Source organism: Aspergillus aculeatinus (genome assembly GCF_003184765.1).
Source record: "Aspergillus aculeatinus CBS 121060 unplaced genomic scaffold BO66scaffold_80, whole genome shotgun sequence".
In the NCBI taxonomy this organism is placed as follows: domain Eukaryota; kingdom Fungi; phylum Ascomycota; class Eurotiomycetes; order Eurotiales; family Aspergillaceae; genus Aspergillus; species Aspergillus aculeatinus.
Window position 1 is genome coordinate 86,387 of NW_020291549.1, and position 21,034 is coordinate 107,420.

At 50.5% G+C, this 21,034-nt stretch overlaps 6 protein-coding genes across 6 annotated transcripts; 4 read left to right on the forward strand and 2 right to left on the reverse strand.

Annotated features, from left to right (window-relative positions):
* The first annotated feature begins 327 nt into the window (after positions 1–327).
* Positions 328–3,552, forward strand: BO66DRAFT_396190 (DEAD/DEAH box helicase). The gene is made up of 3 exons (XM_025648413.1): positions 328–849; positions 922–2,285; positions 2,344–3,552. The coding sequence occupies exons 1-3, from the start codon at positions 418–420 to the stop codon at positions 3,323–3,325; spliced, it is 2,778 nt and encodes a 925-aa protein (XP_025498262.1). The 5' UTR covers positions 328–417; the 3' UTR covers positions 3,326–3,552.
* Positions 3,553–4,374: 822 nt separating this feature from the next.
* BO66DRAFT_336332 (putative SNF2 family helicase/ATPase) lies at positions 4,375–9,807 on the reverse strand (the record flags this gene model as incomplete). Its single annotated transcript, XM_025644277.1, has 3 exons — positions 4,375–5,028; positions 5,071–9,245; positions 9,564–9,807. The coding sequence occupies 3 exons, from the start codon at positions 9,805–9,807 to the stop codon at positions 4,375–4,377; spliced, it is 5,073 nt and encodes a 1,690-aa protein (XP_025498263.1).
* A 2,248-nt stretch (positions 9,808–12,055) lies between these two features.
* On the reverse strand, positions 12,056–12,754 carry BO66DRAFT_336333 (uncharacterized protein; the record flags this gene model as incomplete). The annotated part of the gene is made up of 1 exon (XM_025644278.1): positions 12,056–12,754. A coding segment is annotated over one exon (699 nt), but the record flags the coding sequence as incomplete, so codon positions are not given.
* A 1,801-nt stretch (positions 12,755–14,555) lies between these two features.
* On the forward strand, positions 14,556–15,031 carry BO66DRAFT_336308 (DUF167 domain-containing protein; the record flags this gene model as incomplete). The annotated part of the gene is made up of 2 exons (XM_025644276.1): positions 14,556–14,786; positions 14,879–15,031. 2 exons carry the CDS (start codon positions 14,556–14,558, stop codon positions 15,029–15,031), a joined length of 384 nt encoding a protein of 127 aa, XP_025498265.1.
* Positions 15,032–15,070: 39 nt separating this feature from the next.
* On the forward strand, positions 15,071–16,321 carry BO66DRAFT_241403 (uncharacterized protein). Its single transcript, XM_025642864.1, has 2 exons — positions 15,071–15,407; positions 15,470–16,321. The coding sequence occupies exons 1-2, from the start codon at positions 15,271–15,273 to the stop codon at positions 15,822–15,824; spliced, it is 492 nt and encodes a 163-aa protein (XP_025498266.1). The 5' UTR covers positions 15,071–15,270; the 3' UTR covers positions 15,825–16,321.
* Positions 16,322–18,582: 2,261 nt separating this feature from the next.
* Positions 18,583–20,796, forward strand: BO66DRAFT_241335 (UPF0187 domain membrane protein). The gene is made up of 6 exons (XM_025642863.1): positions 18,583–19,022; positions 19,093–19,240; positions 19,296–19,380; positions 19,437–19,963; positions 20,020–20,193; positions 20,250–20,796. Exons 1-6 carry the CDS (start codon positions 18,816–18,818, stop codon positions 20,594–20,596), a joined length of 1,488 nt encoding a protein of 495 aa, XP_025498267.1. The 5' UTR covers positions 18,583–18,815; the 3' UTR covers positions 20,597–20,796.
* Positions 20,797–21,034: the final 238 nt, after the last annotated feature.

The window sequence follows — 21,034 nt, forward strand, 5'->3', positions numbered from 1 at the left end:
CACCTGCCAACTGTGCATTATGCGGAGTAGACAAGCTGCTAAACGAAGGTCAGCGATATGCGGAATGTTATGCAGATTTGGCATATCTGCGGATTTGAGTGACTCTTATCTATCCAGTTCATGATTGAGTTTTTGCCCCGTTCACTTCCACTCAGTAACAGAGGACAGAGTGCTGGATCTGTTGATAGATTGACATCATGTTCTCAATCGGCAACTGGCGGGAGTCCGGGGCAATGTCACATGTTTATTGGTCACATGGGCGCGTGTCTTTCCCCGTCATCGAAGCGAGAGACCCATTACTGTTATTGATCAATTCCCTTACACTAACTTACTAGGAAGTGTATAACATCAGCACCTGATTTCGAAACATCGACCACGGGAAATTCTCCGGCGCTTGACCAGGTACCGATTTCTATCATGGGCCTTCATCCGGAGAAGCGGGGCATCGACTATACTGACTTCGCCGACAGCAGCCCGTATGCGCGTTTCAAGTCGGCGCGTACCAGCTTCGGGCAGCGCTTTGGTGAGGAAACAGCCTATGTCCCTCTTGGCCAAGCATCGCAATCTTTCACCGAAAACGAAGAGGACGACGATGCCCAGGCTGCTGATCTGGTTCAAAGCAGTCAAGATGTGGAGGCATCCGGTTCGTTGCTGCATTACGGCGACCTGAACACGAAGATTGTGGGCGTGCGCTACTACCGAGGGCATGCCACCATTGGCGAGCATGTGATCATCAAACGAGAGCCTTCGAATCAGTACGATAGAAACGCAATTCGAGTTGACAACGTGATGGGCAACCAGATTGGTCACATTCCGAGAACCATGGCAGCCAAGCTGGCAAAGTATCTGGTACGCTGCTCAAAGTGCGGTACACGCGAGTGTAGCTCCGGCGTTGGCGATCTGCTAAAACCTCGCATATAGGATGAGCGGTCTTTACTAGTTGAAGGCATGCTGACAGGTGTCATTGGCGCTTACGACTGTCCCGTCGTGCTGAGACTCTATGGCACGGGTAATCCTGAGCTCAGACACGCTCTCAAATGCAGCATGGAAGCGGACAGGTTGCCTTTGAATGGCATCAGACAAAGGGAGCGGGAGGAGAGTAAACGGCAGAAAGAGCGTGAGAAGGCCGAGAAGCAAGCGGCCAAGCTGGCTCGTGCCATGGCAAAGAGCAAAAAGGATGAGGAGTGGCAGCTTTCAAGTAATATGGGCTACTCAAATCTCTACTCCGGGGAAGGCGACCTGGATCTTGAGAACCAGGAAAGCCTTGAAGAGCTCATTGGACAAAGCAGCACCTTCAACCCTCGCGATATCGGTCAAGTGAATGAAGACTTTGGCATCAAAGAAGCTGACTTAGAAAAGATGCCCATGGCCGAAAATCCAGATGCTCTAGCTACACAGCTTCTACCATATCAGCGCCAGGGGTTGGCTTGGATGATTGCTCAGGAGAACCCGGTACTTCCTGCAGCTGGATCTGCGGAGGTTGTGCAATTGTGGAAGAGGAATGGCAACAAATTCACCAACATCGCTACCAATTACTCTACCTCACAGGCGCCGCCTCTGGCCAGTGGTGGTATCCTGGCTGATGACATGGGCCTTGGCAAGACGATTCAGATCATCTCTTTGATCCTCGCAAACTTCCAGCCCAAGACTCCAGCCTCTTCTAAAGCCACTTTGATCATCTCCCCAGTGGGCGTGATGAGCAATTGGAAGAACCAAGCACAGGATCACACTCACAGCGACCGAGCCCCTAAGGTGCATGTCTACCATGGTCAAGGAAAGAAGGAGGCCGCCAACCTCGATCAGTATGATATCGTCATCACAAGCTATGGTGCTTTGGCTATGGAGTACAACCCAAACGCCAAAGCGCCTCCGAAGAAGGGGCTATTTTCGCTCCAATGGCGTCGTGTAGTCCTTGACGAGGGACATACGATTCGCAATCCACGCTCTAAAGGTTCCATTGCGGCGTGTAACCTGAGGGCAGACTCGCGCTGGACGCTTACAGGAACCCCTATCGTGAATACCCTCAAGGATCTTTACTCCCAAGTTCGCTTCCTCCGACTCACCGGTGGCCTTGAGGACATGTCTGTGTTCAACAGCGTTCTCGTTCGGCCTCTTATGTCTGAAGATCCCAATGCTCGTTTGCTACTACAAGCTCTGATGAGCACACTGTGCTTGCGCCGTCGGAAGGACATGAACTTCGTGAATTTGCGTCTTCCCCCGCTCACTTCCCGTGTCCTACGTATCAAATTCCATCCGCACGAGCAAGAGAAATATGACATGTTCCAGTATGTCTCACCACCGGGCTTTCTTTCCCACTGTCTCCGGCTCACTAACAATTCGCAGGTCTGAGGCGCAAGGCATGCTCATAGATTTCAAATCGAAGGACAAAGGCGGCGCCACATATTCTCACCTTCTCGAAGTCATCCTCCGTCTGCGACAAGTCTGCAACCACTGGGCGCTTTGCAAGAACCGCATTGACAAACTAGCGGAGTTCCTCGAGAAGAACAAGGTCGTTCCCTTGACCCCAGAGAACATCAAAGCGCTTCAAGACGTCCTGCAAATTCGCATTGAAAGTCAAGATTCCTGCCCCATCTGTCTCGACCCCATACAGCAGGAAAAACCCGTGATCACCACCTGCGCTCACGCCTTTTGCCGGAAGTGCATCGAAGAAGTGATCGACCGCCAACACAAGTGCCCCATGTGTCGCGCCGACATCGAAGACACAACAACGCTCGTCTCCCCCGCCGCGGAGATGGGTGAAAGCACGGACACCGTCGTCGCCGACCCCGACAACCCCAGCAGTAAGATCGAAGCCCTGGTCAAGATCCTCACCGCGAAGGGCCAGGCTGCCGACACCAAAACCGTGGTCTTCAGCCAGTGGACCTCGTTCCTAGATCTGGTGGAGCCCCACCTCCAACGCCACGGGATCGGCTTCGCGCGTATCGACGGCAAGATGAACTCCCTCGCGCGCGACAACTCCACATCCCGCTTCTCCACCGACCCCGAATGCACCGTCCTGCTCGCCAGTCTGAGCGTCTGTAGCGTCGGTCTGAACCTTGTTGCCGCCAACCAGGCCATCCTCGCCGACAGTTGGTGGGCGCCCGCCATCGAAGACCAGGCCGTGGACCGTGTCTACCGGCTGGGCCAGAAGCGCGAGACCACGGTCTGGCGGCTCGTCATGGAGGACAGTATCGAGGACCGTGTGCTGGCGATCCAGGACACGAAGCGCAAGCTAATGCTGGCGGCGTTCCGTGAGACGTCCACGAAGAAGAAGCTCGATGATAAGGCCACCAGGGTGGCGGACTTGGAGTCGCTTCTGAAGTAGTGAAAGGGTGTTTGTTGTACTGTACTGTCATATGACCAGAGGTTGAGGCCATTAAACACATAGCCTCATTTCTGCCCTCCGCCTCGCTCGAAACTCAGTGCTCTGCCGCGGAATAGAGGATTGTAGGCATCGAGTTCCGGTTTCCGTGTACCCTGTTAGTGTTATTAGCCAGCCAGCTCTGCGGACTTATCTTTCGGGATTTTTAGAAATTTACCATGATATGTGAGGTATCACTGTTCCTTATTTGTGCACGGCAAAAGCACTACATCTAGAGTAGGTCTCCTGTGCACCTCTCGAACACCGCACACCTTCCGAATATGCGCGTTTCCCAACTCCCCCACGAACAAAGCACGTATGCCAAAGATTTCGACTTGGGGAAACCCCGCAATCTAAAAGGCTATCATGATTTTCCATTGCATATTAATTTCATCAATCCATTTCAAGGTTATGTTTTCAGTTATCGCTACCATCCTGTACGACCATCACAAAAAGAGAAAGGAAACAGCAACCTGGGTGCGAGCTGTGTTTGATGCAAATGCAGATGTGAAGTCAGTCTGTAAAAAGACAAAAGGAAAACCCCACAATCACTATGTTCCACCATATCATACGTAACAGTTTCAACTGACCCAACTAACCGTGAAGAGTATCATTATTCGTTGACTAGAAGCAAGAGGAAAAAAGAGCGTTGAGAGGGAAAATTTGACCGCGACGCCGAGCAGTAGTACAAAAGAGCAACTCGACTCGAGTCGGCCTCACTCGACGCCATTCGCTCCTGGAATTATTGACAAAGGGTAGCGGTGGCAAGTGATGTACAAGAGCCCGGAAGAAAAGTTTGTGCTGTGAAGGGTACTAAAAGTGACAGTAGAAAATAGACAAAGTCCTCCATGCTGCCCTAGGAAACAGAAGGAAGGTACCTGTCGTGAGGGATATCGTAGAAGTATATGCAACTGCACGCAAAGAAACAATCTTGATAGACTGAAATATGAATCAGAGAACAGGTGTAAGGGATGCGGAAATCATTCTTCGTCACGGATCCTCCGCGTGGTGCTTCACTGGGTCTTGCAGCCAGTCTTTTTCTCGGGCACACTGGGTGAGGTTTCCTGCTGGGGAGTAGAAGTGTTCTGGAAAAATGGAGAGACAACCTGCTGCTGTCCGACAGTAAGTTTGTCGTCGAGTAGAAGTGTGCTCTCAGTGCTGGTCTGCTGCAGTTCTGACGCTGGTGTTGGGGTCAGAAGCACCGGGGACGGTGGAAAGTATTCTTCCTCACTCTCTATCGTGTCCGTCTGCACGGGGTGAGTGATAGAAGGATCGATAAGTGGGTGGGAGTATCCACCGTCATTCTGTGTTCCGGTCGCTTGCACTGGCACAGCGGTAATCTGATTCGCGAACGGTGGGGCGTATCCAGCGTCCCCGTTACCTACGATGAGGCCGTCTTGCATAGTAGCCGAGTGCGACGTTACTGGCGGTGAGTAAGGCTGAGATGCTAGCGGACTGTGCTGGGCCGGTGGCGGTTGCAGATGGTTGTACATCGGGCCTGGTAATTGAAAATGGCTCAGGTCAGGACCGAGAGCAGGAGGACCGAAATTGTGGGCACTGGGTGGAACCATGGACTGGGATGGCAAAAGCTGAGGCATCGGTGGCGGGTGCTGCGAATACGTGTATTGATATGGACGGGGAGCCCGAGCCATAGGCATCGAAGAGGGCTGGGCAAGGGGCTGAGAATACGAGCCATAGGGGACAATGACCGTCGCGAGCCTTTGTTTTTCTCTCATTCGTTCTTGCCAGGCGGCCGGATCTTCGCGTTTGAGGCGTTCGTCGGTGATGACCTCCAGAGCCTCTCGCTTTTCTTCCTCAGTCAACTTGTCGTTGTCCTCTTTCTGGAAGGTTTCAGTCAAGCCGATCTTCCGAATGATGCTTTCCTTTGAACGTGCGTCTTTCTCGAGGATTTTATCCAACACCTCAGGATCCTTCCCTATGTACTCGGAGACGTCTGTTTGTGGCACATTCTTGACCGGGAATAAGTACTCGCCAAGCTTCTTTGACGCCCAGCGGACTGGGTTTTTCTTGTCAACAACGCGGAATGCAAGTTGGGTTTTGTAGACCGCTTTATTGTACATGACCTCCTCAAATGTGCCACCCGAGAGGAATCGGTACACAAAGACCGGCTTTTTCTGACCAAGACGGTACGCACGCCCAACGGCTTGCTCTTCCCAGACCGGGTTGAAGGTGAAATCAAAGATTATCACCCGATTTGCGCCAGGGATATTGAGACCAAGCCCTCCCGCGCGGGTCGAGATCAGATAGATGAGCTCGGGAGAATTTCCATTGAACCGCTTGACTGCGCCCTGCCGCTGAGAGACCGGTGTCTGCCCGTCTAGACGACAGTATTTCCAGCCTGACCTTTCGAGGATGACTTCGACATAATTAAGTGTCGGGATGCTATGTGAGAAGACCAACACTTTGTCACCAACACGGACAGATTCGGTGATGATCTTGTGCAAGATTCGGGCTCGATGAGACAGTTCGATAGCTTCGATGTTGGGCACGGCAGAGTAAATCTGTTCCTGTTCATTCTGTAATTTTGTCAAATCAAGACCCAATTGCGAAATAGGCTCGTCACCCGGGGCTTTCTCAAATCCTTCCAGCCGCTTATCGATCTTCTGGGAGTCGTTGAATCGGCTCTGGAGCTTATCCCTGAAGCACACCGGATGATTGCAGCAGAGCCCGAGAACCGCGAGCCAGGACAGAATCTCCATTCGATTGACGTCGCATCTGCCTTCCAAGATCGACCGCACATACGAATTGTAGGCGGCTTGTTGTACGTCCGTCAGAGGCACAGTGATGACAAATTCAACCTTTGGAGGCAAGCTTCCAGCAAGAACAGAGATATCCGCGCGGTTGATTTTGGGCTCGAGGATTTCTTTGAGTACATTAAGCCTCACAAGAGACCTGCGGCGCTCAGTGTACGTGCTGTCAACATACAAACCCTCCTCAATGGGTTCAACATAGTGTGCCTGAAACTCGCGTGGTTCACCCAAGTAGCCCTCCGCGATCCAATTCACCATAGCATAGTAATCTGTGAGATTGTTGGCGAGTGGGGAGCCGGTCAAGGCGACGCGACTTTTGGTCTTGATTTGCATTGCTGCTACGGCAACTGCCGAAGACGAGTTTTTCATCTTGTGCGCTTCATCGGCAATTACAATATTAGGACCATCAAGAAGCCACCTCTTGACTTTTTCATGGTCTGCATCTGGCAAGGGTTTTGACCTCTTCGAGGTTTCCCTGTTCATGATCCAACTGCGGAACATGTCATAACTCAAGATGAGTATTCCACCTCCTTCATACCACTCTTGGACCGTTTCAAGCCTCGCATGCAGTAATTCACTGCTTGTGATTTTATAAAAAGGTCCAATTTTGACAGTAGGGGGGGTCCACAAGTAAAATTCGTCCTGCCAGTTGTCGGTCAACGACGACGGACAGAGTACCAATGTCTGAGAACGACGAAATCTCTCCGGTACTTGTTTCTTGATGTCAGGATTGAGGGAGTTAGAAGCGGCAGAGATAGTCACCAAAAGTGATATGACCTGCATTGTCTTGCCCAAGCCCATTGTGTGGGCTAGCAAACAACCCTGATGAGTCTCATCGACTATCAGTTCTCGCCACATGAATTGAATTCCTTTCAGCTGATGAGGTTTCACTCGCCGCGCGATGGCCTGATGCAGATGAATTGGTGGAGCCCCAAAGCTCACAACTTGATTCGTATGGTCGGTATTGGCTGCTCCCATGCTCTCCATGTACAGCTTTGCGGAGTTTTCTTGCATTGCAACACGGCGTTGCGCATTCTCTCGTGCCTTTCTAGCAGCTTCGCTCTCTTTGACTTCTCGTTTTCTGAGCTTATGAGGTGTGTCGGTGACATCGCTATGGCCAAACCCATTGCTTCGTTCCCAATCACAGTATGCTTTCAGATGGTAGGACAACTCCTGATAGAACTCCCCATAGCCTTCAACTTCCCGCAATGCTCTACGAACCTTGTTTCTAGGGATCCCCTTGGCCGTGAGCCGGGAACAAGTTACCCAGGAAATGTAGAAGGACGAAGCGCGCATGACGAGCATACTCTCTATATATTCCAAGTCAGGCAATCGGTCTTGGCTCTGAAGCATCAACTCCAACGCTCGCACAGTGAGCTCTCGAAGATCGGCTTCCTCATATCTGCTGGGTATGCGCTCGGCCATCTGAAACCGGTCCTTGGGAGCAAGGTTGGCAATCAGCTTGATGAGAAGACGACGCGGATCTCGACGCTCCTCCAGCAGATTGGAGTCCAGCTTTTTGAGTGCTTCGTAGTCATCCATGTCAGGCAGAGAAATGGATCTTCTTCTTTGCGATCCCTCTCTTTTTAGAGCGAAGCTAGAACCAAGGTCAGAAACAGGAGACATGCTCTCGTATAGAGTAGGGTCAACCCGCGGCACCTCAACCTGAACTGGATTCAGAGGTGGTGTCGCGATGTCATAGTCATCAGGGTGTGGTGTGTCATCTGTAAGGTCAATGACTTTCGGTGTCTCATCATTGATTACGACAGGCGTTGAGTCTGGTGAACTTGAAACGGCGAATGGATATCCTCGAGATCTCACCCTTCGTATAGTTCCGGAAACACTGATTATGTCTCCTTCATCATCTGAGGATGAAGAAGGTTGCGTCGCGCCATTTGGATAAGAAATGCGTTGGACGGGTGGTGGTGGTGGTACTTCAGAGTCATCGATGAAATCATCGGAGTCCGAGTCGAGCGATTCAGCATCGTCGCTTCTTTTACTATGCCGATTTATGGACTTCGATAATTTCGAGGGAGGAGCCACTTTCGGTGGGCAGGTCTCGAGTCCTATCACATGAATATGATATTTGTGCTTCTGCATTCTGAAGATCGTCTGTTGTAGAGCTTGACATTGGGTTTGTAGCTCGGGTTCCGAAGAGTAGTCAACTTGCTTGATTGCGTCTTTCAGTTTATGCAAGCGACCTTCTAGCTTTTTGAGTGAGCGTGTAAGTTCTTTGATCTGCTGGTTACGGCTGTTGCTCCTTGTAGCTGCCATCCATTTCGCCCATGCCTTGGCTGCCTCTTTAGGCTTATAGATTTGCTGCCACTCAGTCTCATATTTCACTATGCATTTCTCAATGATAGACTCGACCGCATCAGAAGTAAGCTTGGCTCGTTTTCCATTCACGGGGGCTCGAGACTCCTCGTCAATCTCCCGCCAAGTCTCCTCGTCGTAGTCACCCTCAGACCCTGAGTCTCCGTACAACGGAAAGGCATCCTGATCATCTTCTTGAGCGGGGTACTTTTCCAGAAGCCATGAATATGGGTCAGAGGTCTTTGGCGGTTCAGGACCATTCAAGCTCCTGGAATCCTCAAGCTGTGGCCAGTCCCGAAAATCTTGCTTACTCACTGCAACATGGCCACCTTTGGAGGTATAAAGAGTAAAAAATCTTTGACCTGCTTTCCCTCCTTTGATTGGATTGTAGGGGATCACAGCCTGCTTGGTAGGGCCCAGTCGCACGGGATCTTGGCGATAAAAGTGAGATAGACATTTATTGACGAAGGTGCGCCTAGCTGGGGGACATTGTGAGCCAAAGATCAAGAACTTGTCGTCTTCTGTCGCGGGACTTGAAGGGTAGAACAATTTGGAGGGCGTGGTCGCGTCGGGCCCCATGTACCATTGCCTGCTCGAAGATTGGTCGGCAGATTTGTCGACAGTTTTGTCAATTGCACTATCAGCTTTGTCTTCGAGTTTGCTTAGATCAAGCTTGCGTCGTTTCCTTCCCTCTCTGTCAATTACCAATTGCTCGCCGGGTCGTGAACGCTTGTGAGACTCCTGTGATGATGCACCAACATTTGATTGGACAACAAGGCTTACGCCGTCTTCTTCGCCAGCTTCTTCGCCGTCGTCATCTGGTGTGTGTCTGTCCTCAGCAGTGAAATGTTGCGACTGATCCTGAGGCTCTACTGACTTCACCACTGGGACTGAAGTATTAGGCGTGAAAGAGGGAGGGACGCGGGGGGTCTGAAGAACATCTCGTTGAAGAGTCTCTATGCGAGGCACTTGTGTGTGGGATAGAGTTGCGGGGCTTGCGAACGCAGACCGAGTGGGAGACCGAGTATAATCCGGAACGTGATTCCTGAAGGGAGTCGTAGATAGCGTCGTAGATTGAAGGTATTTGGAAGATTTCCGCTGCAGGTATCTAACAGCACTATGCATACTACTGCGGGGACCAAGAGCTTTTAAGCCCAAGTCATCTTTCAAGGAATGAATGTCAACATCATGGAGAAGCACCTCCCCCGTGATCACATTGTCCCGTAGAGCGGCCTCGAAGGTGACAGGATCTGGTCGCGCGACGACCGAGGAAGAGAGAGACCATGGCGCGTCAGGATTATGGCACAGAAACTGTACCACCTCGTCAACTGTCCAGTCGAGGGGATCCCCGCCAGGCTCCATTTCCGTGGGTGATCTGCAGGTACCGGATTAGATTCGATGCCACGTGATCCTCACCGGACTCGAGAAGAAGCTACTTACTAACTCATGCAAGATGTCCAGAACCAACGAAGCGAAAGAGTATCATGATTTTGGTAAACATCAGAGAGCTGTAAGAGGTGATAGAAGGTGAGAAGTGGGCAAGAGTCTATTTAGTGACAAGTAGAAGCGGGTTTGTCGATATATCCGTCAGGCGATAAGGTTGTGTACGAAGATGAAAAGTGGAGGCGGACAAGAAGGAAAATGCAGGAGTTCTGGAACAACAGAATCCGCTAGAGAAGTCGTATCGGTGAAGGGCTAATTATTTGTTCTTCAGCCCTGTGAATGGGAGAATGAGACGGTTGCACGGAGTACACCAGGGATTGAAAGTTACCTGGGACGTTAGTAGAGCAAAAGGTAAGGTATACGTGAAAGGCAAGTGGGAAAACTGTAAAAAAAGAAACAAGATGGACAGGAACGCGTGAATTCGCCATCCAGGAACCTTTTGAATTCTGCCACTAGTAACAAGCGGTGTATAAGGCGGAACAGTGGCTTGATAAGAAATAGTGCACGTGGTCGATGTACTACTGTACTGTAAGTTACAGTGCAGACCGCATTTTATACTTCCTGATTCTCCTCTATCATGATGCCAGCTCTGACCACGTCTCGCTAGATCTCAACTCATGCATGCAGAAAGGTCGCTGGGCAAGGATGAATCTATCTAGGCTGTAATGAATGGCTTCAGATACGCTCACTGAGCTTTGAGTCTTAATGGGGTGTAAATAGTTCTCCGCAAGTATATGGCATGCTTCGAGCCATGAACTATATGGGTGTGGCGGGCAGAGTACCAAACTTGGATCAGCCTCCTGTGATAATGGCCAGCATGCTTGTATATCTCTACGGCATGCGCCAAAGACAGACGGTTCTGTTGTCGAAACCTCGATGACCGCGGCGCCTAGCTTGGTCTACCGCTTGCAACTCCCTCCTCGACCGGTCGACAGCTACGCATCCACTAGCCATAGTTCCGTTCTACATGAATATCTATCTTCGCAATAACCCCAATGCACTCCTCAATATCTGTTGAGGCCTGGAATATACTCACTATTAGTATACCGGCTCATTTCGGCTTTCGTGACACGCTTCCCCTAATGTTCACGCAAGGCACCATGATCAAGAACTCAACCTCATTGAATCTTTGCAAACTACCATCTTCGTTACTCGCAACCTCGAGGCAAGATTCACGCGGAGGATCAAGAAGTCAAGAGCAGAGAGGATATTGAAAGCTCAGAGTGAATCACACTATTGGCAAACTACGAAGATGTCCAGGTCACCTCACCCATAAAGACCATTTTTCATTATGAAGAAGCTATCATGAGACAACTCTTAGGTGATTACACACTTCTTCTCTTTCCTCCTCTCCTCCGAATACTCATGAAAACTTCATCTCCTCAATCCAGTTTCGATCAATTTCCTTCCTTCGAACCGGTTCCGACTTTCCCTCCGTTTACTTCATCATCTTTTTGATTTTTATCGAAAGCAGAAGGCTGAAGGGCTGAAGAGGCAAAAGCGTCAGAGCACGGATCATGACCAAATGGCCAACAGCCAATTGAGCGCAAACAGAAAAGAGCGAACATACCGAACACCGAAGACAGAAAACAAAAGGCAGAATCAGAATGGAAAGGTGGATGGCGAGATAAATCGACCTGCCGATCTGCTATGAGAGTCAAGTCAGCGATATGAAGCGGAGGGTCACTTTGTTTCACATTCATACTAACAGTTCTCAGATTCCCAGAGACTGAAGAGGCTGCTTGCGCCCTTTCCGACCATCAAGGCTGACATCAAATGTCAAACTCTCCGTCGCCCATTTCCCGGTACAATGTACTCAAGCGCCACGGCTCACGGTCATGATATTCCTGCATGATCTTGTCAAAGAGGCTCTCTGTAGGCTGAGTCTTTGACTCGAAGTCAAACTTTGACTCGTAGTCAAATGAGTCGAACCCCAAAGTCCAGTCCTCGATGTCGACGATGCTTGACACCTGCGCATCTGCAGTCAATTCAGTGTCCTCTGAAAGTGGTGCCCATCTGGCACGAAGCGCGATCTTCTCTTCCTCAAAGAGAGGCATCCCAAAAGAAGCAAAGAAGTCATCCGTCTGAGTCCACTGGAACTCATCTTTGATATCTAACTCGGTATCATACGGATGGCACAAAGGCTCTAAGAGAAAGACAAGGGTCGTTAGCTCAACGCTACCAATGTGACCCGAGACACATCTGCAGTCAAGGTACGAAATCGACACAGGGCCTGGCTAAACTCACCGATCCATGCACGCTCCTTCACAACAAGCCCAGGAGCTTGCTTGTTGGCAGATGTCGAGACTGGTATTTCAGTCCTATGGACGTCCGATTTGTTCTTTTGCGAGTGTTTGGAGATTTTCTTTGCCAGCTTCTTGCCCTGGTACAATGCTGGAAGGGGAATTCTGCCGCCAGCTTCTCCTAGGACTGGGTTGATCAAGCCTGGAGTAAGGCCACGAGTGGTGTTGAGGGCGAGGCGGATGCCTGCGGCCTCCAATTTCTCCTCGATTTCCTTACCCAGAGCAATGCTCTTCTTGTTTCCGGAGTCCCAGGCACACAGGGAGAACGCTTGACGAAATCGGACGCCTCTTTGCTGGAGGGCATTGGGCCTAACAGTGTGGCCCTTGGGCATTCTGTCGAGGATGTCCTCAAGTCGAATGCGGCGGTCCAATCGGACCCAAGCCTCCACCCGAAACTCCTCAACATCCGTGGGAATTTGGTCAGGCAGCACAGGAATATCTTTCAAGTACTTTCCGTTGATCGGATATGTTTTCTTCCCTATCTTGGCCTTGCTCTTGGACCCGACGGGATGGAGTTGATACAAGATTTCGGGGAGATTGTCCCATGACCAATCCTCTTGCTCAGCAAGGGTGTGCTCTGACACAGAGCTTGCATCTCCGCAAGCAACCTTTGATGCTGGTGTTCCTATTGTCGTCAGCGGCCAGCCTTGCCTGCAGAGCCATGGTCATACCTTCGTTGGGTTGGTTGATTCCCTGGACGTTGAACGTCTGGTTGGTCCGCAGGGCCACGGGCATACCTTGGGTGGTTTGGTTGTTTCCCCCGACGTTGAAGGTCTGGCTCAATCCCAGTGGCACATTCATTCTGACGAGAGAGCTACTAGGGTCTCAGCACAAGCTGCTCAAACCTGTGAGGAATTTTCGATAGAGAGGATGCTCGAGTAAAGACAAGAACAAGAAGATGAGAATTTATGAGAAAGAGGAGCTAATTCGAAGCCGAACGAAGTTGAGGGCTTTCACGAGAACGGAGTTGATGTGAGATACGAAGACAGTCTTGGTCGAGAATTGTTGAGAAAGGAGAGCAGGCAAGGATGAGGGTAGATATTCTGTGTCGGAACACCTCCTCTGTCGGTGACTCGTTTATGGGGGGCTGGGACTTGGGGCTTCAATTGGGGTAGATGTTTCAGAAGTCTCAATGAAATGTGAATAGAGCTCTCTAGCCTACTCGCGAAATGCGCTCGCTTCACTCGGAGTCTCTTGACAATGCGATATCATTGCTCGCAAAATCATTAACAGTCAATGTACTGCTGGACAATGTATGAATTGCACGTTCACTAAGATTCTGGCTCGGGAAAGGGTGCATTGCTATGAGAGCTATTATACAGAAAGGCAAGTATACAACTTTCTTTTGCTGCGAAACCAGAGCAACGGGCGGTAGCCGTGAGGTGTCAACCTCTTTCGAAAGCCCAGCCACGCACACATTGTGACCAAGTGAAGCCCTGTGAGAACTCCTAGGTCTTATTCGAAGCGGGCAAATAAGCTTGTGAGAAGTCTTGACAATAGCTATATCTACCAGGTGATTCTATTCTTCCTCTATGGACCCGCATGTGGATCCAGACACAAAGAAAGCCGGGGAAAGCTTCAGACAATGAGCTTTGCAGTTTGTACTGTGTACTAGAGGTCTTTCTTTGTCCCAAGGGACCCACCTTATGAAATCGAGTGGCTGGGAATTGCCACTGTATTCGAAAGTTATCCCACCCTCTTCTGCTTTAGAACTTTGGAGTAGGTCTTATCAAAGTTTAAGAACCTAGCTAATCTATAGTAGGCGGTTGAGCTGCTCTAGGAGATTTCAAATGTGCTTCCAATTAGCTGTCACAATATCAATTCGGAAGAGGCCGAGCACCTCAAAGCTGTGTATCCCCCATCTTTGATGATTATCCTCACTACTGTTAACATGATAAGCTTCTTTTGTAATTGCACGTAGCTTAACAATAACTAGATCTTATTTCTTTCTAGCGTATGGTGTCAGCAACACACCAGAGTAACACCAGTTACGTCATCGACTGTTACCTTCTATAACTCTGGATTTGCTTTCATGATGATTTGACAGTGGACTTGTTAGAGGAGGACTGCTTAGCGGCCAAGGAGTTGTAGTAAGAATAGTGTGTGGTCTTGAAGAACCTGATATTGACTCGGGTACTGTAGTCGGACTAGAAGTATACAGCAACCAATAACAGGATGAGCCAAGACAAATTCCCGATACTTAGTGCTTTCTTCCCTCCCACTGCATTAATCAGTCAAAACAAGATTAGCACTTCCAGTGTTCATTCAAGCGTACTATACAGAGTACTGCGCTTAAAAATTGCTATCTTAAGTTTCTGTCTGGTTCGATTCTCCAAGAAGTCAATCAATCATTCCATTTCAAATATGACTACACCCCCTATCCTCCGTCTGATTCCGGCCGTAACCCCGAAGTCCCGTGTCGCATCTCAACTACCCAGGCGGTACAGCCTTCAGATAACCTGCAATGTGAAGCCGAACGCTTCCAACAACCGGGAAGGCATTGTCGACATAAGTGCAGACCGGGTTTCTGTATGCGTCGCCGCAGTGCCCCGGAACGGCGAGGCAAATGCAGCTGTATCTCGCATTGTCGCACAAGTAACTGCCCCTTCATTTCCGTGTTTTTGTGGTCCCTCGTAGCAGAGTACAGTACCGTCCTTGATCTAGCTGATACCAACTAACAATTTCAGGCGTTCCAAGTGCCCAAGTCAGACGTGGAGGTAATCCGGGGGCTCAAGTCGCGCGACAAGATCCTCAGCATCGCTAATCTGGAGATCGGATCCCAGTCCGAAGCCTTTTTCATTCAACAGGCGCATGAGAGGTTGAGAAAGGCATTGATCTGATCGCTCTTCAGATCTGGTGGTTGGGATTATCTTCGACCGATAGCTGCTGCCAGACACATAGCGGGAACGGCGGTCGCGCCCGTGACATCACGGAAGACGGGAAACTCCCCGACTTTTTTTCATCCTCCGATTGTACCGCAGTTCAACAGCCTTTTACCGAACCTACTTTCCACGAAAAGGAAACCAGAGTTATCTTTATAATCAGCTTAATACCAGGATCACTCTCAACATCAGTCGAAATGTCCACCACGTCACAATCTCACCCAGCAGAACCAGAGAGCGCGAAGCGCAAAGCCCCGACCGAGCAAACCTCCTCCACACCAACCTTGACATTCACCACGCGCAATCCCCTCTGGACCTACCTCAAACTCCAATTGTATGTTTTTCTTTCTGCTCTCTCTCTTGTCTTATGAACTTCATTTATTGATTGTATCACAGAACGCATCAGCCTCCCGTCTCCCAATCAACCCTCACTCAACCACTCGACCCTCTCACCGCGCGCACCTACCTCTCCGCCGCACTCAACCAATTCCTCGGGCTTTCCGGCACGGCCATTTCGATTGATATATTGAAGATCGAACCTTCCACCGGCACAAATGCCAAGACAATTTGGATTCGAGTCCCCGCACCGGATGCATCAGCCGTCGTCGCAGCGTTGAGTTCGTGGGTCGGGGGTAGCAGTTCGTCGGGCGATGCGAATGGTGCTGGCAACGTTGCCTGGCGGGTTTGTGCCAAGGGAAACTTCCTCCAGGCGCTGGTGAATGGTTCCGGCGCAGATATGTTCGTTCCGTGAGTGCCTGGAATTGGTATAGCTTTTTTATGAATTAATTGGGCCGTTCATCTGAGGAGAGGTCTGAACCATCGACTCGCTGCTGGACTGCGCATGTTATGCGTTACCTGCCCAGGTGCTGCGGAAGCGTGCTCGGTGACTGAGGCAACAGTCATTCCGTTTACTGGAGCTGCATCCGTGTTCTACACCAACTGCCCGGCCATCTCTGGGGTTTGCCTGGGTCCCATACACACAGCGGTTCCGGCACGATGCCTAGCGTATGGATATTGAATGGTTGCGTGGTGGGTGAACTGGTGATAACCATGCAACAGCCCTTCTTTTGCCGGACGGACTCGGCTCTATGTAACAATAGGCAAAGGGTTGTGGTGGACGTTTGGTAGATTTGTTGAGAAGCAGTTTGTCTTGGTTGGGGGAATCGACTCGAGCCGAGGTGTATATAGTCCGTTAGTTGCTCGGGGGAGAGAGAAATATGGTGCGATTGTAGACGCCGGCACAAGACTTACTAGACAGCCTGTATCTACTCCTTCCTCCCCTCTCCAAGCTCAAGATGAACCCCAGCATATCCTCTGATCTTCTTTACCTGTAAGACTAGCTTGTAAGATAGACGAATATCCCACCAGCCTTCAATCGATAGGTTTTGGAGTTGCTGCACGAGACTCACTACAACCACACGACTATATATATACACTTAGTGTGAGCTACAAGCCTTTAATTGAAGCCATAACTAACGAATCTTATCGCGCAACGGATAATACCCCGAAAATGCAGCAAGATACCCCGGCCCCTGCATTGACTGCGCACAGCCCGTAGGCGAGAGTCAGTGCAACCCAGTGCTTTGTCCATTGCCCCCAGCCAAGTTGACCGCTGGCCTGCTTCGCCCCCTCAACCTGCGACATGTCGCGTCAACACCTTCCAACAGTAAAGTGACTTAGCAATGCTCGCTTTCCAGGTTTATCTCGGAATGGAGTATCTTGATCAGCCTTGCGAACACTGATACTCCGTACACACGCACGATTCCCCATTCTGCGGAAGGCTACTACTGTACCATGATCTAGTTGTATTACGAAAGGTCTGTTCTTCGCGGAATGCATGCCATTCCACAACATTGCAGTCCCTGAAAGAAAGGTCAAAGAGCTGATAAATACACAGTACACCCTAACTATCGAACCGAGACCTCGAAACATGAAACAGAACAGCACAACGTGACTGTCATATTTGCAGGGTGTGTGTGGCGTGTGGTGTGTGGTAAGTTAATTAAACTATCCAGGGAGACTTGGCAAGGAGAGCCCAAGAAAAAGAAGGGGGGGGGGGAAAGGGAAAATCAGGGGCTGATGTGCTGTAAGTGACTGACGCCCGAAGCCTGACATGGGCATGGCATGGGCATGCGGCATGGGCTTACCAACGAGAACGGCGCAAGCCACTTCATGCAGGCTTACGGGATGATGAAACGGATGTTTGATGTGGGTGAGAGGATAGTTGATTTGATCTATCATTATCTCGCCTCAGACTCTCTCATACAGAGTAAGGTGTGGTACAGAGTAGACTTTCTTTCAGTTCTTCCCTGATGCGAATAGTACCAGACAGACGGAACCCTTGAAATGCAGCAGAGATCAGTACTTGACCAACCTACCTGGTACACACAGTCAACGCATTGGTCGTCCTCCGAGCCAATTCCCCATGAACGCTAGATGCTACTATTTTTAAGGGTCCCGGACTCAACTCTCGGAGTACACCGTATCGAAGTTATTGCCAAGGGCGTGTTATTATTGGACCGATGCAGCTCGGTTTCATTGTCTACCTGTAGGAGGGAACCTATTTTCGGGGAAAATATTACGAGGCTTGCCCCTGCATGCAGGAATGGAGGGATGACAAGCCAACCCAGCAAACTTCAAGCCATGGCTGCGGGTTCGGGTTGTTTTTGCCGCCACTCCCGATGATTGCCTTTCCAGAGGGCTGAAGATGGTGGAAATATGGAATCGAGCCCTTGGGTTCCAGCGAATATGTACACAGTAAGTCTGTGGCACAGAGAATTCTTAGAATTCCTCGGTGCACAACGAGAATAGTGACAGGACGGATGAAGGAGGCGCAGGGGACGGGAAGCAGAAGAATTGAATTGGCCAGCCCGCCAGTGAGCCAGTGTTTCAAAAACCCGACGGTCTGGCCTTTTGACAACCAACAAATCAACAAATCACACTGAGCAGCGCGATGGGGCGGCAGTAGCCGTTCTGAACCTGTGAACGGATGTGACGTTTTGGCCCGCGTGGCGTGGGCGAGCCAACTGGCAAATCTCCCAATGGCCACCAAATCTACTTGAGTACCTCCGGCCAGATGCCGATCGCCCTCGCCAATGCCCCGCCCCGTTCCAACTGTTGTTACGGAACGGAACTTCTTCTTGAGTCTGTGGGAACTTCTTCCATTGACTTTTGTTTATTTGCATCGGCAGTGGCTGTACAGCAATAAAAGAGGAGACAGGATACGCGGTACAGTCCCCGTATTGTACGAGTACGCAAGTCGTACACGTACTTGACTGACTGACACTTCTTCTCGCCCATGGTCCAGAATACACCCTATTTGCGTTTGTTTCTTCCTATAATATTTTTCTCTTTGCTCCAGACTAGAGCCAATGTGTGACCAACGCTTAAATTTAGTACTTGAGTAGTTCCTCAACTCATATTAAGCGTCGATTCGGCTCCAAACCCCCTCCCCCCCCTCCCCAGATTTCGTTTTCAAATCTTCCTCCTTCTCACTCCTGACTTTGTCACTTTTCGGAGTGGTATCCTTACTCCATCCCTCGCTATTAATTCCCATAGTCAATTCAAACTAGTTGACTAGTCTCCCGATTTCGGTTTCTCTGTGGAGCCAGTTCGTCGTTCGTCTCCCAAGGCAGGTCCTTTGTGTGCGAGCCGTATCGAGCCGTATAATTCCTACTGTTCACCGTCTTTGTCCCTCCTATTATTCTCTACTACACACTATCGTGCATCACCTCCAGCAACCATGTCGGAAGAAGCAGGACACCAGGAGCAGCCTCCCATCGCGCCGGTCCAAACTGCGAAGAATGAACCCTCCGCCAATGTACAAGAGAAAACATTCCGGCCCGGCCGCTTGACGCCACGCCCCAGCTTCCTAGAAAATCTCGCCAATTCCCGCGACAGACAATTCATGCTTGACCGACGCAATTCGAGCGAACTCAATCGATATTTTGTATGTCATCGATGCAGTGATGGACTACCTCTAACCCGTGGGAAGCTGGGAAGCTGACTGCAGTGTATAGCATGGCCCCCGTGATCTCGACAGACACTCCAAATGGCCCCTCGCCTTCCGGATGCACGGCAGTATCATGCCCAAAATGATTCTCCCCCTGTTTTTGGTTGCCCTCTGGGCTACTGCGATCACCTGCATCTCTCGCTTCGTACATTCTCGTGAGTTCGCCCTGTCAATGTGCTGGAAGAGCGTCTCTAATAGTTGGGTGTTTAGTTGGCATCAATAGTATTCTGCTCACAATCACCGGTTTCGTGGTCAGTTTGGCGCTTTCGTTCCGCAGTTCTACCGCCTATGAGAGGTAAGTTGTGGCCAATTGGATCTCGGTTCAACAGTACAGGTCTAACAGCATGGCAGATGGGCGGACGGACGCAAATACTGGGCACTGCTGATCCAGACCTCCCGCAACCTCGCACGGACAATCTGGGTAAATACAGCTGAGCGCGAGGGAGAACTAGGAAAAGAGGATCTGCTGGCGAAGCTGTATGCTACCCGGATCACAAAGTCAAAAAATGCATATGCTAACATTAGTAGGACGGCCTTCAACCTCATCCTTGCCTTTGCCGTCGCCCTCAAACATAAGCTGCGTTTCGAGCCTGATGTCGGCTACGAAGATCTGGCAGGCCTGATTGGTCACCTCGACACCTTTGCAAAAGAGGCACACGACCGTCAAGTCCTGCAGCCCCCGAAGAAGTCTGTCTGGAAAGAGATCGGTGAATCTCTGGGAGTTTCGTTTGCAGAGTCCAACCCACGCAAGCTCATCAAGCGGTCCAAGAAGCCTTTGGGACACCTGCCGCTGGAGATCCTGAACCACCTGTCCGCCTACATCGACCGCTGCATTGGCAACGGAACCTTGACCTGCGGTCTTCACCAAAGTCAAGCCAGTACGCTTTCCCGGCTTTTTTTGTGATTTTATGCTTTCATGCTAATACCCTGCAAGTCAACGGTATCTCTAGCTTGAACGAATGTCTTACCGGAACGGAGCGTGTCCTCGATACCCCTCTTCCCGCCGCATACACCATCTCCATCGCCCAGATCTCCTGGATCTATGTCATGGTTCTTCCCTTCCAGATGTACAACTACCTGGGCTGGATCACCATTCCCGGCTCTATTGGTGTGTACTGATGCTATTGTGCCTACATCGAAAACTCTACTAACTCACAACTTCAGTCGCCGCATACATCATCCTCGGCCTTGCCTTCATCGGCAGCGAAATCGAGAACCCCTTCGGACACGACGTCAATGATCTGCCCCTGGAGACCTACTGCCGCCAACTCGCCAACGAGCTCGACATCATCTCCGCCATGCCCCCGCCCAAGTTGGACGAGTTTGGTGTCCGCGAGGATAACTTTGTGCTCTTCCCTCTGAGCACCTCCGGCTACAACGAGTGGAAGGAACGCTCCGTCGACGAGATCCGCGCCGCCCTGCGGTCGAAAGTCGTCGCCAACACGGACCCAGCAGGGTCGGAGACGACGACCATGGTCGGAAGTATGAGCAGCAAGCAGTCGTCGGTTTGAGAGTTGTCGTGAGCCGTGCAATATTATGATAGAAGAGTTTGAAGTTTGGGGGGATAATGTGCATCTGTCACTGCAGTGAGGGGGGACCAAAATTTGGGATCGGGCGTCTTCGTTTTTTCGAGCATGCGAGTCTGGTGTTAATTGTCGTTGGGCAAGGGTTGCCTCATAAATGATGGATGGACGGGTTAGATGTCTGTACGGATTGGCTTGTCTTCGGGTTTATTTTTGTTCCATATTCGGGATTAAGAGTTGTATCGGTTCATCTCTATATGTAGATGGTGGATATAGGCATAAAATGGGGTCAATATACTCTCAATTCACTCACATATCCGAGTTTGTATCACTCGGTCTGCATACTGGCTAGATCGCTATCTCTTGGGAAACTGTTCTCTTATCCGACTCAGTAAACCCTGATGGAAAGGGTGGATCTGTGCACTG